The sequence below is a fragment of the Meles meles genome, chromosome 7, assembly GCF_922984935.1.
Source record: "Meles meles chromosome 7, mMelMel3.1 paternal haplotype, whole genome shotgun sequence".
Lineage (NCBI taxonomy): Eukaryota > Metazoa > Chordata > Mammalia > Carnivora > Mustelidae > Meles > Meles meles.
Window position 1 is genome coordinate 131,387,698 of NC_060072.1, and position 17,773 is coordinate 131,405,470.

General features: G+C 37.3%; 1 protein-coding gene across 11 annotated transcripts in view; it reads left to right on the forward strand.

Annotated features, from left to right (window-relative positions):
• The window catches only part of MLLT10 (MLLT10 histone lysine methyltransferase DOT1L cofactor), a 244,978-nt gene that overhangs the window by 80,095 nt on the left and 147,110 nt on the right, over positions 1 to 17,773 (forward strand). For all 11 annotated transcript variants that reach the window (XM_046010903.1, XM_046010902.1, XM_046010901.1 and 8 more), the window contains one exon: positions 4,870 to 4,979. In XM_046010903.1, coding sequence (XP_045866859.1) covers positions 4,870 to 4,979 — 110 coding nt within the window. The remainder of the gene's footprint in view (positions 1 to 4,869; positions 4,980 to 17,773) is intronic.

The window sequence follows — 17,773 nt, forward strand, 5'->3', positions numbered from 1 at the left end:
GTGTTTGGAAAATCTTTTTCCCATTTAAAAAATTGAGTTTTTTTATTGTTAATTTTTTATATAACAGCTTTATTTATATATCATACAATTGATCTATTTAAAGTATACAATTTAGTGTGTTTAAAAATACTCAAAGACTTGTGCAGCCATCATCACAGTCAGTTTTAGAACATTTTCATGAAGCTAAAAAGACATATTGTTACCATTATTAGCATCCACTTCCTGTTTCCCCTAAACCCTTCTACCTTGGCAACTATTAACCTATTCTACGTTCATTTACCCTATTCTGGACATTTGTATAACTAGAATCATAGAATATGTGGTCTTTTGTGACTGGGTTCTTTAACTTTGTGTACTCTTTTCCAGATTTGTCCATGTTGCAACATGTCTAAGTAATTCATTTGTTTTAAGTGCTAAATGATATTCCAGTGTATTGGTATACCATGTTTTCCAGTTGATGGATATTTGGGTTGTTTTCACTTGGCTATTTTGAATAATACTGCTATGAACAAATAGTACTGCTGTGGACATTTGTTTCCAGTTTTTTTGTGTGTGGAAATAGGTTTTCATTCTTCAGATTATTCTTGGGAGTGTAATTCCTGGGTCATGTGTTAACTCTGTTATCCGTTTTAGAAATTGCCAGTCTGTTTCCCAAAGTGGAGGTACCGTTTTACATATCCACTTAAAGTGCATTAGGTGTTGTATTTTTCTACATCCCATCTATATCAGTACTATGTCTTTTTGGTTTTAGCCATCCTGGTGAATATGAAGTGATATTTCATTTTATTTTTTATTTTCATTTCTCTAATGACTGGTGACATTAAGCATCTTTTTATGTGCTTATTGTCCATTTGTTTTATCTTCATTCCAAGAATTTGTGTCTTTTAATTGGGGTGGTTAATTTACGTTTAATGTGATTGATTGGTTAGATTTAAATCTGTCATCTTGATACTTGTTCTTTATTTTTTTTAAAGATTTTATTTTATTCTATTTCATTTTGTTTATTTTTTTAAAAGATTTTTATTTATTTATTTGACAGACAGAGATCACAAGTAGGCAGAGAGGCAGGCAGAGAGAGAGAGGGAGAAGAAGGCTCCCTGCTGAGGAAAGAGCCTGATGGCAGGGCTTGATCCCAGGACCCTGGGATCATGACCTGAGCTGAAGGCAGAGGCTTTAACCACCGAGCCACCCAGGTACCCCAAGATTTTAGTTTTTAAAGTAATCTCTACACCCTACTTGGGGCTCGAACTCACAACCCCAAGATCAAGAGTCATATGCTCTACTGACTGAGCCAGCCAGGGACCCCAAAATACTTGTTTTTTATTTGCTCCATTTGTTTTTTCTTTGTTTTCTTTGTTTTGTTCTATCTCTCTTTCTCTCTTTTTTTTTCTTTTCCTTTTTTGGCCTTTTTTTGAGATGTTTATGATTCTGTCTTTTCTACTTTGTTGTGTTATTAGCCATAAATGTTGTTATGTTGTGTTAGTCATTGTCTAGGGCTTAAAGTTTACATCTTTTTCTCAGTATAGTTTACCATCAAGTGATATTATTATACTAATTCTCAATACAGTATAAGATCCTCAAAATCATATAATTCCATTTCTTTCTTTTTGGCTTTTATGCAGTTAATGTTGTGTTTATCTTTGTTATAAACCCTACAATGAATTCTTACTATTTTTGTTTAAGCATTGTTTACTCTGGATCTTTTTTATATCTTCTCTGTCTGTACTTAACTCTCTGAACCTATGGAATGGAGAACCAGGGTTCGACGTTGGAAACTTAATTTCTGTCTGTTTTTGTTTGTTTGTTTTTTTTTTTAAGATTTTATTTATTTGACAGACAGAGATCACAAGTAGGCAGAGAGGCAGGCAGAGAGAGAGAAAGGGAGGCTCCCTACTGAGCAGAGAGCCAGATGTGGGGCTTGATCTCAGGACCCTGGGATCATGACCTGAGCCAAAGGCAGAGGCCTTAACCCACTGAGCCACCCAGGCGTCCCATGAGTTCTGTCTTTAAGACTTCTGCCGAATCTGGGGTGGGCATGGGTTAAAGAAAAATAAAAATTTCCAAACCTTTCCTACCATTTTTAAATTGCCTTTTTCTTTTTTTCTTTCTTAAGATTTTATTTATTTATTTGACAGACAGTGAGAGAGGGAACACAAGCAGGGGGAGTGGGAGAGGGAGAGAAGCAGGCTTTTGGCTGAGAAGGGAGCCTGATGCAAGGCATATTAGTCCCAGAACCCCGGGATCTTGACCTGAGCCGAAGGCAAACACTTAACAACTGTGCCACCCAGGTGCCCCAGGTTGCCTTTTTCTCTTATCAGTGTTTGGTTGCTGCAAACCTTTTACTATCTTTAACAGAGTCGTAACAAAGTTGGTTCTGACGGTTCCTGCTTGGTTTTTTGATATTTCCTTGGTGGAATGTGCTTTTGGAGCTGTCTACTCCACTATTTTTGCTGACATAAATCTGGATATTTTTGCCTTCCTTTAAATTTTCTTCAGTTTGTTCTGAGATACAGTTAGGTTCTTTGGAAATAGTTAGATCCTTTTAGCTTCTTGCTCTTATGATTTATTAGATGGGTCTAGAGCAGTGCTTGGTCTAAGGGTAAATTATTCCCTGCTACCGAGGCAAGATATTTCTGAGTATTCACATAACCAGTGCCCTGTAAGTTGAGTTTTTCCAGTCTGGCTAGGGGGACCAAGCCATGTTTCTGGCTCTTTTTGTCTGCCGGATACTCTTTCCTTTAATTCTTCTGGATGGTTCTTTTTCCAGCTTCAGGTAATATTTCTTCACTCATATGTTCTCTCCTTTAATATTCAAGTGATGTTCCCTGTGTATCTCTGTCTGTGAGTGTTTGTTCTCTATGTGAAGAACTTTCATTTCTGGTACTTTGACCTGCTGGTTTTCGTGGCCTTGGTTTCACCTAATCTTCTGAACTTTGGGAGTGTCCTGAGCTTGGCATCAGTTCCTTTCCTTGTGCCTTGGCCTGAAGGAACTCCAGAGTGCTAATGTTTTGGATATTTTCTTCTGACCTATTTTGTTGTTGCCCTCTAATTCTGTTTTCATCTATGTCTAAATTGCTGTGAATCCCACCCATTCATTTTCTTTCTTCCTTTTTTTTTTTTTTAAGATTTTATTTATTTATTTGACAGAGAGATCACAAGTAGGCAGAGCAGCAGGCGGAGAGAGAGGGGGAAGCAGGCTCTCTGCTGAGCAGAGAGCCCAATGTGGGGCTCAATCCCAGAACCCTGATACCGTGACCTCAGCTGAAGGCAGAGGCTTAACCCACTGAGCCACCCAGGCGCATCCCCCCACTTTTTTTTTTTGGGAATGAGAGAGAGTGTGCACACGTATACAGGTGGGGAGGGAAGGTGGGAGGAAGAGAGAACCTTATTAAGTAGGCTCCACAGAGGATTCGATCTTATGACCCTGAGGTCATGACTGAGCTAAAATCAAAGTCAGATGCCTAACTGATTGAACCACCCAGATGCCCTCCGCCCATTGATTTTTAACAAATTTTTGTTTTTACGTCTGGGATTTTTGGTTTACTATTACAGTTTTCAGTTCTTGGAAGAAATTTTCAATTCTGTGTTGCATGTATTTGATTGTAATAAGGATACTTATTTTAATGTCTGCCTGAAACTCCAAAATATAGATCTGTTTTGATTTTCTTGTTTCTGCTGGTTTTCATTTATGTTGTTTTATCTCTCATGTGTTTCATACTTTTTATTCTGCTGAAAATGGTAATGAACCAATAGTAGTTATTTGTAGTCAAAATTACATTGTATTTGCTTCTCTCCGGTGCCTATGGGCACTTGTAATTTAGTCTTACAGGAGTCCAGTTTCAGAGTTTGAGATGATCAAAGTCTTAGTGCAGTCTCTTTGAGGGTCCATGTACTTTTTATTGTTCTGGCTTGTAGCCCTTCAGTGTTTCAGGTGGAAGGGGGTTGGAGCTTCTTAGTTCCCCCTTTTCCCTCAGTTGTCTGGTGGACCTAGGTAGGTCCCTGTTCTTTTGGCCTTCCTGAGTTTGTCAAAACCTCCTTTCACCTTTTTTACTTTTCTCTGAAGTAGGCAGATGACTCTTGGGTGGCAAAAGTGGCCAAAAGTTGTGCTCACCTCCCTGGACTTTCATCTTTTCCAGTTTGGGCTCAATAATTCCTCATTACCACATCTTTTTGATACATTCAGTCACATTTTAAAAAATTAAAAGAAGCTTTAATATTTAATATCAATTATTAAAATATTTTAAATAAAAAATTGAAATAGTAAAATAATGAATGTGAGTACTAGTATTTAAAGTATCAACATTAACAAAATCTAAAATTTTATTATTGACATTTAAGATTAAAGTATCAAAACTTTTATTTTTATTTTCCTTTTTTGTTTTGAAAGGGGGAATAGGGACAGAGGGATAGAGAGAGAGAATCCCAGGTAGGCTACATGCCCAGCGTGGAACCTGATGTGGGGGGCTCAGTCCCATGACCCTGAGATGACGACCTGAGCCCAAATCAAGAGTCACATGCTCAACTGACCGAGCCACCCATATGCCCCTTATTTTATCTTATTTTTAAAGTGGTTTTCAGAAATAATAATGATTTGAATTATTTAGTGTACTCTTATAAGAAGTATCAGTGTTAGCATTTGATTGAATTTTAAAAATGTTTTATTTGTGTTACTATCCTGGAGAAATGATTGAATGCTTTATCAGTAGTGGTTTGACTATTTAGTCAGTAATGAGAATTTGCTCATGTTTTGTTGTGCATTTACTTAACATAGGCATTTAAAGAATCTCTTTAGAAAGTTAATGACTTTATTTATGTTTCAAAAAGTTTTATTGAAAACTGGAAAATGACATTACTTTTATTTATTTTTAGGTTGGGCTCATGTGGTTTGTGCCCTGTATATTCCAGAGGTACAGTTTGCCAATGTTTCTACAATGGAACCAATTGTTTTACAGTCTGTTCCACATGATCGTTACAATAAGGTATAGTGGATATTATTTTATTGATGTTCGAATATAATTGTTCTAGCTGGGAACTATAAAGGATTTTTTTTGTATTTTGTTTTATTATAGGCCTTCATTTAAAATTTTAAATCATATGCCTCCATCAGATTTGAGAAAAGTATAATTACTAAATGGTAAACTACAATTTTTAAAATACATTCTAAAATCTTTGGAGAACAAAAAAAACTGTATACCTTTTGCTAACCTAGATATTCAGTATTTTAACATTTAAATGACATTTAAGTTCTCATAGATTTGTCCTTTAGGAGTTTTTGGTTTTTGTGTTCTTTCAAACATAAAGATTCTATTAAATTTGAATTAATCATTATTTGGTATAACATTTATTATGATATAAAATATCCTTTCTTAAAAATAATCCTGTTACAGAATATTACTTGCTCCTTTTCCTTTCCCAAATTATTTTCTATCCTCAAGATAGGATTTTTGTTGTTGGCTTTCTTAAAAACTTAATTTAATTTTCTTTGCTTTTTTTTCACCGTGTATCTTTATATTGATTAGTACATAAATATTATTTCTTCATTCTTTTGTGTGTTAGACGACTTTTGTTTTATCCAGTGTATCTTTAAATATAGTGTTACCATTTAATACCATTCCTATGGGGATAAGGTGTCATCAGTTCTAAGGTTTCAAATATTTTTGTGTTAAGTGTTTTGTAATGTAGATTATTAATATTTATATTTAAAATTTTAAAATATAGGAAACAGAAAAATACAAGACAGGAGTTGTCCTAAGTCTTCTCTTTTATGATCCTTTCAGATTTTTTGTGTGCATTTTTATATATAGTATTTGTAAAAAATGGATTATATTTCTTATACTGTTGTGTGTTTTTGAAACTTTGTCAACCCTAAACATCTTTCTGTATCCGTTAGATTTCTGCCATTATTTTTAGTGGATACTTAGCATGTAATACAGAGTGTTATTAGTTTTGATAAATTAATTTCATCAAAGGAATCCCTTACTTTGAAGGGCCTCGTTTGGCATTGGCTTTGGCTTTGGCTTTGGCTTGTATATGCCAATAGAATCTCTGTGTAAAAGGCTGTGAATATTTTGGAAACTTCTGTAAATATATTGTATGAAATGGTCCTCTAGAATACAGTTTCAAATTTATACACATGAGTAAAATGTGAGGTTGCTCATAACCTTACATCCTGTTAAGTGTACTGTGTATTACCATTAAAGCAATCTTTGCTGTTCTTTTATTTATTTAATTAAAAAAAGATTTTATTTATTTATTTTAGAGAGAGAGAGAGAGAGAGAGCTCCTGAGTGCAGAGGGAGAGGGAAAGGGAGAAGCAGACTCCCCACTGAGCAGGGAGCTTGACATGGAGCTTGATCCCAGGACTCTGGGATCATGACCTAGGCCAAAGGCAGCCATTTAACTGACTGAGCCACCCAGGTGCCCCATTAACTATTTGAGTGAAAAATATTAGGCTAAATATTTTGTAGTTAAAAAATGTTATTCATGTTTACTAATTGACCTTGAATAGCTCTTTGTTCATTTTAGTACTGTATTTAAAATTTTTTTCTTACAAAATGTTTTTTATATTAGAGATTTTTTTCTTTTGTCTTGTATACTTGCTGTGTATGCTGTTTACCATAATTTAACATTTGCTTTTTTTTTTTTGCTAACATTTGCTTTTTTTTTTTTTTTCAAAGATTTTATTTATTTATTTGACAGAGAGAGATCACAAGTAGACAGAGAGGCAGGCAGAGAGAGAGAGAGGGAAGCAGGCTCGCTGCTGAGCAGAGAGCCCGATGCGGGACTCGATCCCAGGACCCTGAGATCATGACCTGAGCCGAAGGCAGCGGCTTAACCCACTGAGCCACCCAGGCGCCCCTAACATTTGCTTTTTAACTTTCATTATGTCTTCATGGTTTTTATTGTTGTTGGTATTTTAGCAGGTTATTTTTTTCTAGTTGAGAAGTTTAACATTTTTATATAATTTACAGAGCTATATTCTATTGTTTCTGCTTTTGATGCCACACAAAGAAAATTTTTCTCTATGCTAATGTATAAATTTGTTATTCGTACCTTCAAGTTCATATTTTTAAGTCCCTTTATTGTTCATCAAGTTCATATTTTTAAGTGTTTGTTTTTCCTTTTATTTTTGAAGTAATTTAAAATTTACATAAAGGTTGCATTAATAGTACAAAGAGCTCTTCCTTTTGTAAACCTTTTCAGAGTTATTTATCAATATATGGTGACATCCCAGAATGCTTTATTTATTCTTAAAATTTTATTTATTTATTTGAGAGAGAGCTCGAACATGAGTGGAGTGGGAAAGGGAGAGGGAGAAACAGACTGTCCACTGAGCAGGAGCCCAATGTGGGGCTCCATTCCAGGATCCTGAGGTCATGACCTGAGGCGAAGGCAGCTACTTAACCTGCTGAGGCCCCTCCAGGAGTCTCCCAAATGCTTTAGTTTGCATTTCCCCTAAGAAAGGACTTTTTTCTCCTGCATGACCGGGGTACTGTCATCAAAAAGAGGAAATTAACTTTTATCCATTATTACTGTAATCCACCGACCTCATCATTTCCCTGATTTTCATTCCTGTTTTCTCCCATTTTTCCAGTAATGCCTTTTATAGCAAAAAGATCACAGATTGTACTTTGTCTTATAAGTCTCCTTTAATCTTCAATAGTAACTCGGTCTTTCCTTCAGTTTCATAACTTTGATCCTTCTGAGGATTGCAGGCCAGTTATTTGTTGAATGTTCTGCTATTTGGATTTTCCTCATGATTAAATTTAGATCTTGTATTTTGTCAGGAATATCACAGAAGTGATGCCTTATTTTCATTACATCCTGTCAGGTGGTACATGATTTCAGTTTTTCCCATTGATCCCTTGGTTAAGGTGGTGTCTATAAGGTTTCTTCACTGGGAAGTTAATCTTCTTTCCGTTTATAATAAAGCATTTTGTGAGGAAGTAGTTCGTATATAAATATCTTGTTCCTTGTGCCTTTTACCCATTAATTTTAGTACCCATTGTTATTTCTTTCCTTAGTTTATTACTGTGATTGATAGCAAGTGGTGGTTTTCTGTTTCCATCACTTGTTCTGCATTCATCAGATGGCATTCCACTTTAGGGAATGACTTTCTCTGTGTCCCGTTTATCTGTTTATATTAGTATAGAATAACATGGACTTATGTGTTACTATTTTAATGGGTCATTCCCCCATTACTGTCATTTATCTTCAAGCTGGCTTCTGTGTGTTTTGGTATGTTGTGAGCTCTTTATTTGGACACAGCAGTATGTTCCCAGGCTCATCTTGGATCATTCCTGATGATCCCTAGTCCTGGAATCATCACCTGTTTCTCCAAGGAGTCTTGATTTCTTTTAGAAACCAAAGCGGGGGCTAAGTGATGATGATGATGATGATGATGATGGTTTTTAAGGATTATTCTTAAGGATTTTATTTATTAGAGAGAGGGAGAGATACAGAGCACAAACAGAGGAAGTGTCAGGCAGAGGGAGAAGCTGCCCCTTCTCTGAGCAAGGGGGCCGATTTGAGACTTGATCACAGGATTCTGGGATCATGACCTGAACCGAAGGCAGACGCTTAACTGACGGAGCCACCCTGGCGTCCCACTGTGATTACTGTTATTGGGATATTGCTAATCCCAGACCCTCAGTGGAGATAGCTAGGAAATAGATGTATATATATAGATACAGAGATATATACACATTCACATCAATATTTTTTCAGTGGTTATCTCTATATTTTGAAGTCTGTGAGGTCACAATGATACTTCTGATTCAATATATGAGTATATATTATAGATACATACATATCTATATGTATTGTTAAATATAGAGAGCTAGAACCATAAACTCTTAGTAATTTCTCCAAATTGAATCTAACAATACAGCGTTTGTTTTAAAATTTTTCTTTTCATGTTTCTGACTCTCATCCCAACAGTAAAAAACCTGACTCCCATTATCCTCAATGAATTTACTTATTTGATCAGTCTCTCTTGTATTAACAGATGGATTGCTACAATCCTCTAATGCTGCAATCATCCTAACCTTGTTTGGATCCCACACTTCACTCTGGGTTGTTGCTGCTTCCCTGTGTTGGCTGCCCTTTTCACCATTTTTGGGATTTGATACTCAGCTTTAGTCATTGCTCCCTCCCTCTTCTCTCAAATGGTTGGTCTCCTCACCTTGCTAGGCTTTGGTACTCCACCACCCTACCCTCAGCACCCTCATGGGAACTTACTTTGCTGGGGCCTTGACACCTGTGTTAGACTTTCCCACTTACCCAGCATGGATGCTGCCATGCTTGGACCCATCTTAGGGCTCTAAGACTAATGTACTCAAGGAGTAAGGGAAAGAAGAAGGCAGAATGGACTATTTAGAATCTTTTATCCATTTAGAGTTCATTTTATCATGTATCAAATGTAGACATATGTGTCTACATTTTCCCCTTCCATGTAGTCAGCTTTTTCAACACTATTGAATAATCTATGTTTTACAAGAGTACATGACTTTTGACCTCAGAGTTGTTGAGTTTGAGCCCCATACTGAGTGTAGAGATCTCTTTAAAAAAAAGAAACAAGGGACGCTTGGGTGGCTCAGTTGGTTAAGCGACTGCCTTCGGCTCAGGTCATGATCCCAGTGTCCTGGGATCGAGTCCCACATTGGGTTCCTTGCTTGGCAGGGAGCCTGCTTCGCCCTCTGCCTCTGCCTGCCACTCTGTCTGCCTGTGTTCTCTCTCTCTCTCTGACTAATAAATAAATAAAATCTTAAAAAAAAAAACAAAAACAAAATACTGTTTTTATCATCATTAAATTCTTGGCAGTTTTTGACATTTTTTCTGTTCCATTATTGCATCTGTTTACTCTTATCCTAGTACCTGTTCTAAATTATTACGGCTTTATGTACATTTTAGTACATGGTAGAATAAATATAGTTACGTCTTTCTTTTTCCAGATTAAAAATAGGACTAACAAAATACAGTTTCGATTGTATTAGTGTTACAGTGAAATATTGTTTTGAGGATGAATTGATCTTTTTATAATATGGAATCTTCACTTCTGGAAACATGTATTTCTCTCCATCAAGCTCATTTTATAGTTTTCCTTATATGAGGGTGCTATATGGTTGACCCTTGAATGTGGGAATTAAGGACGTCGACTCTTCCACAGTCAAAAATCCATGTATAACTTTTGACTCCTGAAAAACTGAACTACTGGTAGCCTACTGTTGACCAGAAGCCTTACCAAAAACTAGTTGATAAACATGTATTTTATATATTATGTGTATTATATACTGTATTCGTACAGTAAAGTAAGCTAGAGAAAAGAAAATATTATTAAGAAAGTCATAACAGAGGGACGCTTGGGTGGCTCAGTTGGTTAAGCCGCTGCCTTCGGCTCAGGTCATGATCCTGGGGTACTGTGATCGGGTCTTGCATTGGGCTCCTTGCTCCTGCTTCCTCCTCTCTCTCTGCCTGCCTCTCTGCCTGCTTGTGTGTATTCTCTCTCTCTCTGAAAAATAAATAAAATCTTAAAAAAAAAAAGAAAGTAATAACAGAGACAACTATCATAACATCTCCCTGATATGAGGAAGTCGAGAAGCAACATGGGAAGTTTGGGGGGTAGGAAAAGAATAAATGAAACAAGATGGGATCGGGAGGGAGACAAACCATAAGAGACTCTCAATCTCACAAAACAAACTGAGGGTTGGGGGGAGGAGGGGGCGGGTAGCTGGGTTGTGGACACTGGGGAGGGTATGTGCTATGGTGAGTGCTGTCAAGTGTGTAAACCTGGCGATTCACAGACCTGTACCCCTGGGGCTAATAATACATTATATGTTAATTTTAAAAAGTCATAAGAGAAGATGTATTTACAGTGGTATGCTATATCCCACATATAAGTAGGCCGGCACAGTTCAGTCTCAACGGTGCTCATGAGTCAGCTCTCTTCCCTGTTTCTTCGATTTTTTATGGTTGTTGATTTGTATAGTTAACCTTAAAAGCATAATAATATTCTGTTCATGATTATTCAGGGTAGCTAATAGGCATGTAATTCTGAAATGATAGGAACAATTGGAAAATGGATTATTGAGTTTTGGGAGACACCATTTTTTAGTGGATGGTAGTAAAGAGTGTTGAAGAGCATTTATTAATGTATTGGTCTCTTACTGTGGATCTGTTTTATATCAAGCATTGTGCTAGACACTGGGAATTCAAAGAAGCAAAAAATGCAGGGTTTTTTCCATATGCCATTCCGATTTAGAAAGGTAGTTGGGCGCCTGGGTGGCTCAGTCAGTTAAACATCTGCCTTTGGCTTGTCCTGATCTCAGGGCCCTGGGATCAAGCCCTGTGTCAAGCTCCCTGCTCAGCGAGAAGTCTACTTCTTCCTCTCCTTCTGCCTCTTCCTTCATTTATAACGTATGACAATAATAATGATATATGTTATAAATACAGGTTTCTGCAGTTATCAAAAATAAAGCATTCCTGGGGCACCTGGGTGACTCAGTGGGTTGAAGCCTCTGCCTTCGGCTTGGGTCGTGATCCCAGGGTCCTGGGATTGAGCCCCACATTATGCTCTCTGCTCAGCGGGGAGCCTGCTTCCCCCTCTCTCTCTGTCTGCCTCTCTGCCTACTTGTGATCTCTGTCTGCCAAATAAATAAATAAAATCTTAAAAAAAAAAATAAAGCATTCCTGTAAAACCTTTCTAAGCTGAATTTGGTATAAAATAGAGAAAGCAGTTACCATTAATTTGTATGGAAAAAGTTTTGAGCATTCCGAGATTGAAAAAATAACCTTTCTTAAACTTTTCTGATACCTTAGGACTCACCGAGTCCTATTTTATGCACAAAATAAACAGAGACAAAGCAGAGTTCAAAGCCCTGGAGGCTTGATGTGGAGATGCTCAGTGTAGTTCCTTGGGAAGAAGTTTGGCAGTGCCATTCATGCTGCTCTGGGTGTATGCTGCCTCTGTAATGGCTCAATGTAAAGCAATGTTGAACACTACTTTCCCTTTTTGCCTTTTTTCATAAAAGCAAAAATCCTTTTTGGATTGTTTTCAGTTAGCAAAACAGGTATTAATGTAAGTCTTATAAAATCAAAGTGGCATAGCACAGATTTTTGAAAAATGGGGGATACCCGTAATAATAATAAATATGAATGGCGTATTATGGAACATAATGAAAAGGAGGGGATTACTTTTGCCTAAGGAATTGAATAAAGCATACAAAGAGATTATAAGGACTTTGCGGAATAATGAGGAATTTAACCTGTGGAAAAAGGCTTAAATAATAATTCCAGACAGAAAGTAACATAAATTAGTGCCGTTAAGTACAAAGGGAAAGTGGTAGCCAGTTCATAGAATTATAAATAATCTTGTGTGGTAAAACATAGTGGGATTTAGGAAAAAATAAACAAACCAACAAACAAAGAGAAGAAAATTTTGTGAATGATAGGAAGGGAAATTTTCTAGAATATCTATGTAGTGTTTCTAAATTGCAGAGAACTCATTGTGTTGACTTATTATGTTGTAAAGTTTTCTACATGTCCCTAAATGTATAACAGCCAGTTTTTGTACCATTTGTCACCGGGTTCTGTTTTTAATTAATTAATTATTAAAAAAAAAGATTTTATTTATTTAACAAGGAGAGAGAGATCACAAGTAGGCAGAGCAGGAGGCAGAGGGCGAGGAGGAGGCAGAGGGAGAGGGGGAGGCAAGCTCCCTGCCGAGCAAGGAGCCTGATGCGGGGCTCGATCCCAGGACCCTGAGATCATGACTTGAGCTGAAGGCAGGGGCTTAACTCACTGAACCACCCAGGCGCCCCCTTTTTAAAAATTTTTTGACCTCTCAGGTTGTACAAATCAATTCTTCATTTCACGGACATACACATTTTGTAATAAACATAGTGAATGGTATATGTTACCTTTAAGTTACTTTTTTTTTTTTTTAAAGATTTTGTTTATTTATTTTAGAGAGAAAGAATGTGTAAGCCTGGGGTTGGGTGGTTGGGAAAAAGGGAGGAAGAGGGAAAGAATGTCAAGCCGACTCTGCGCTGAGCTTGGAGCCTGACATGGGGCTTGATCTTAGGACTCCAAGACCGTGCATGACCAGAGCCCAAACCAAGAATTGGTGGACACTTACCTGATGGAGCCACCCAGATGCCTCTCTATGTTAGTTACCTTTTAATAATTTTTAAGAAATTTGAAGACTGGGGCAACATAGAGATTTTTTTGAAGTTTTTGATGGTAGAGACTTGTGTTCTTCAGAGTCAAGGAAGCATTTTATTTTATTTTAATTATTTTTATTTTTAAAGATTTTATTTTTAAGTATCTGTGCACCCAGCATGCAGCTTGAACTTACAGCCCTGAGATCAAGTCATATGCACCACTGACTGAGCCAGCCAGGCTCCCTGGGAGGCATTTATTTTAGAAAGCTACGATTTCCAGAGAGTCGTTGGTAGATGATGTCTGTATTCTGTATATATGCTTTTGAAGAGTCTTTATTGATGGACACAAAGAAATGAGTGTTTATAAGTAAAGGAAGGGTTATAATAGACCAAACAAACAAAGAACACCATAAAAACATGGTGTCATTTAACTGTAAAAGCTTAAAGGTGGAGGAATAGTTAGAAATTGCTAGCCCAATATCCCTTCAATTTTTTTTTTTTTTCAAAAGGAATGGTAGTGGGATAACTATTAAGAGAAGTGTTGTTTTGTTTTGCTTTTTAAAGATTTTATTCACTTTTTTGAGAGAGAGAGGCAGAGATCGAGACAGAGAGCATGAGCTGGGAGGAGAGGGAGAAGCTGAGCAGGGAACACAGATGTATGACTCGATCACAGGATGTTGGGATCATGACCTGAGCCAAAGTTAGACACTTAACTGACTGAACCGCCCAGGCCCTCCAAGAAGTGTTGATCGATATATTTAGCATCTGAGTGGAAAAGTTTGAAAGTACTAAATATTCTCTCTGATTTGGGGGTTCCTCATTAGTGCCATTTAAAAAGCTAGGTTTCAGATAGTGGAGCTGAACATTTCATGTATGCATTCATCTGGCCAACATTTATGTATGGCATGCTCTGTTCTATATCAGACACTACTGGAAGCATGAGGAATACATAAAACTCCTACCTGGTAGATAGATGGGCACAAATTATCGATCGTTATATAGTATAGTATGTGCAGGAATTCTAGAATATAGAGAATGTTTACTTAATGTGGTGTAACAGGGCTGAAGAGAAGCGAGAAGCAGGGTATCTTAGACTAGATTGTAGCTTCTCTGAATTTTGAAGAGTGAGAAGGCTCCAGGTGCTGACTGTGAGGAGAGAAAAGAAGAAGGAGCACACCAGTGGCTTTTACTTTTACAGACTGAAGAAGCAAAAGGTTTGAAGGAGGAAATAGAGTGAGAGGGAGAGAGCGTGAGGGAGAAGGGCAGTGTAGCTAAGAGTTCGAGTGTGATATGTAGAATGCTGAGAGAGGTCGTCAAGGACCGGATTTTCAAAGGCCTCCTATATCATGTTCAGGATTTTGAATTTTATTTGTATTGAAAGGTTTTTATATTTACGTGGAAGGAGTGTGCTCAGGTCTACCTTTTTTCTTAAAGATATATTCATTTGAGAGAGTGTGTGGGGTGGGGAGCGAGGAGGCAGAGGGAAAGGATCTCTAGGCAGAATCCCTGCTGAGAGCAGAGCTGGATCTCACATCCATGCGGTCATCACCTGAACCAGGATCAAGAGTTGATCTACTGGGGTGCCTGGGTGGCTCAGTGGGTTAAGCCTCTGCCTTCAGCTCAGGTCATGATCTCAGGGTGCTGGGATCGAGCCCCGCATCAGGCTCTCTGCTCAGCAGGGAGCCTGCTTCCCCCTCCCTCTCTGCCTGCTGCTCTGCCTGCTTGTGATCTCTTTCTGTCAAATAAATAAATAAATAAAATCTTTAAAAAAAAAAATAAAGAGTTGATCTACCAACTCCATAGGTCTGCCATTCTAAAGGATAGTGAGAGGAGGATTGGGAGAGGGAAGATGGACAAGTGTAGTTACTTAGACACTCTTTAGGGTTTTGCAGAGTTCCACAGATAATAATGAGGGTCTGAAATAGAGTAGTATTAGGAATAAAGGAACACATATTTAGGTAATAAAAGAGTTTCGATTGACCAGGTTTGGTGATTAGTGTGACACACAAGATGAGGGTGGAAGAAAAATGAGAATCACTTTTCAGTCTCAAGAAGGTAAGTACTGGGCACCTCATCATCACCTGAGATATTGACTGATTTCTTAGAACAAAGACACTAAGCTTTAAATTCTTGGCTTATGTTGATGGTACTTACTACCTTGTTTGTAATACAGATCTCGTGTGTACAAGTTGTTGCCAGCATATATTAGCAATATGATGATAAGACCCCAAGATAAAATTCATATTTCCACTGAAGCATTGAATGTTTGCTTTTGTATATGTCTAATATGTGTTTGTTTTGCTTGGCACTTTATCCTAGTTACTCAGATGAACACTTAAATTCCTTTTTTCTTTTCTAGACAGTTGAATCATTTGGGAAAGGAAAACGGTCTTGCAACTGTCTTTTTTAAAAAATTTTTAATTTTTATTAACATGTAATGTATTATTAGCCCCAGGGGTACAGGTCTGTGAATCGCCAGGTTTACACACTTCACAACACTCACCATAGCACATAACCTCCCACATACCCTCCCCAGTGTCCACAACCCAGCTACCCTCTCCCTCCCCCGGCAACCCTCAGTTTGTTTTCTGAGATTAAGAGTCTCTTGTGGTTTGTCTCCCTCCTGGTCCCATCTTGTTTCATTTTTCCTTCCCTACTCCCCCCCCCCAGCCCCCCCCCCCCCTTTGCCTCGCAACTTTCTCATATCAGGGAGATCATATGATTATTGTCTTTCTCTGATTGACTTATTTCGCTCAACATAATACCCTCTAGTTCCCTGCACGTCGTTGCAAATGGCAAGGTTTCATTTCTTTTGATGACTGCATAGTATTCCATTGTGTGTTTGTGTGTGGCACACACACATACAGTATATACATGTATACATACTCTGTTTTGTTTGGCATTGTTTCTCTTTTTCTAGGGAATAGTAAATTATTTTTCTTTATATTTGTTTTCTGTGTATTTTGTGCTTCTGTGTTCGACTTTACTTCTAATTGCCTTCTGTCAATTCTAAGGCTCAGAGGCAGTTTTATTAAAGAGGGTTTACTGAGGACTGTGGAAGAATGTTAGTATAATTTCTTTTGTGTTACTTCTTTTCTTCTCTTACTTTTAAAGGCAGCAGTCCAGTCTAAACCGGAAATGCCAATACGCAGTAGTGAACTTAAAATTATTTATGGGAGCAAACTTAATCTCACTAACATACAAATCGCCAGTTATCAGTTTTTTTCATGTTTGTTTGATGTCTTGGGCACTCCCTAGATGATAGATGTTTATATGTTATAATCTGCTAATATAATTAATTGAGAGATAAGATTTTATTAGAATCTGTACTTAAAGGGAGAATACCAGGCAAGTCATACTTGACAAATTTGGTTTATCCATAGAGAAAATACTACAATGGGGTTAGAGTTAAGCCCAAAGACTTTATCCTAATCAGAAATTAAATTTACTGAAACTAGCTAAAGTACAAATAGGGTTGGCTGAAAGGCAGCAATAGGCAGTTTAACCACATCCATGGGGAGTTGGACCTGAAACTAGAAAGTCACAGACTGAATACTGCCTGTTCCATCTTTACTGTGGGTCCAACAGTCTTTTCTCTCTCTATGGTCTCTTCTTATTTTCACATAATTTGTAATTCTGCTTCTCATTTTGTCTGAGTTCTCTATAAGTAACTTGACTCAGTGTCCAAGATCTAAATTTTTAACAGCATGTCTGGTCTAGGTACCTGGGCTTCGAAACCATTTTCACCTAGCAAAGCATGGGTACCTAGTTACCACTGCAGCATTAGAAATTGAGTGTAGATATGGACAATCGTACAGAAGAGGTAGGAGTTGTTTAAGTGCTCTTCCTTACCTTCTGTCTCATAAATGTCCATTTAAACTACGTAAAAGCCTATAAACTGTTCCTGATGTAGATATGCCAAATTGTATATGGTGATTCTTTAGTTTTTATAAAATAGTATAGTGTTCTGCATAAACTTCTTGAGAATTTCTGTCTTTTTAAAAAATAATTCACAAAGGAGTTTTTGGCCAGCTTTTAAAAAGAAGTGATTTAAGGGGTGCCTGGGTGGCTTGGTCCCTTAATTAAGCATCTAACTCTTGATTTTGACCTAAGTCATGATCTCTGGGTCATGAGATTAAGCTCTGTTTTTGGTTCTGCATTCAGCAGGAAGTCTTCTTGAGAGTCTCTTCCTCTGGGCCCCCCTTCCCCACCTGTCTGGTATCCATACACTCTCTCTCTCTCTAAAGTGAATAAATAAGTCTTTAAAAAAAAAAAAAGTGGTTTAAGGTTAGTTGATGACTTTATAAAAGACAGAGCCAGGGATAAATTGTATATTGGGACTTAACTAATGTGTTGAATATACACTCAACTAAGGGCTAAACTCTTGGTGTATGTTATTACAGCATGGAGTCATGATGAATAAAAATGAGTAAACGGGTCTGTTTGAGTTGTTTGATTTTAAAGCAGTAAGTCTTAGCAAAGTATATAAGGTGTCCAGGAAGACAATGTACTTTGAAGGCATGTCACATTTTTCCAAACTAGTGTTTCTTTACTTTTTTGGGGTCTTCAAGATTCTGATAAAACATAAGGATTCTTTCTACAGAATAATACACA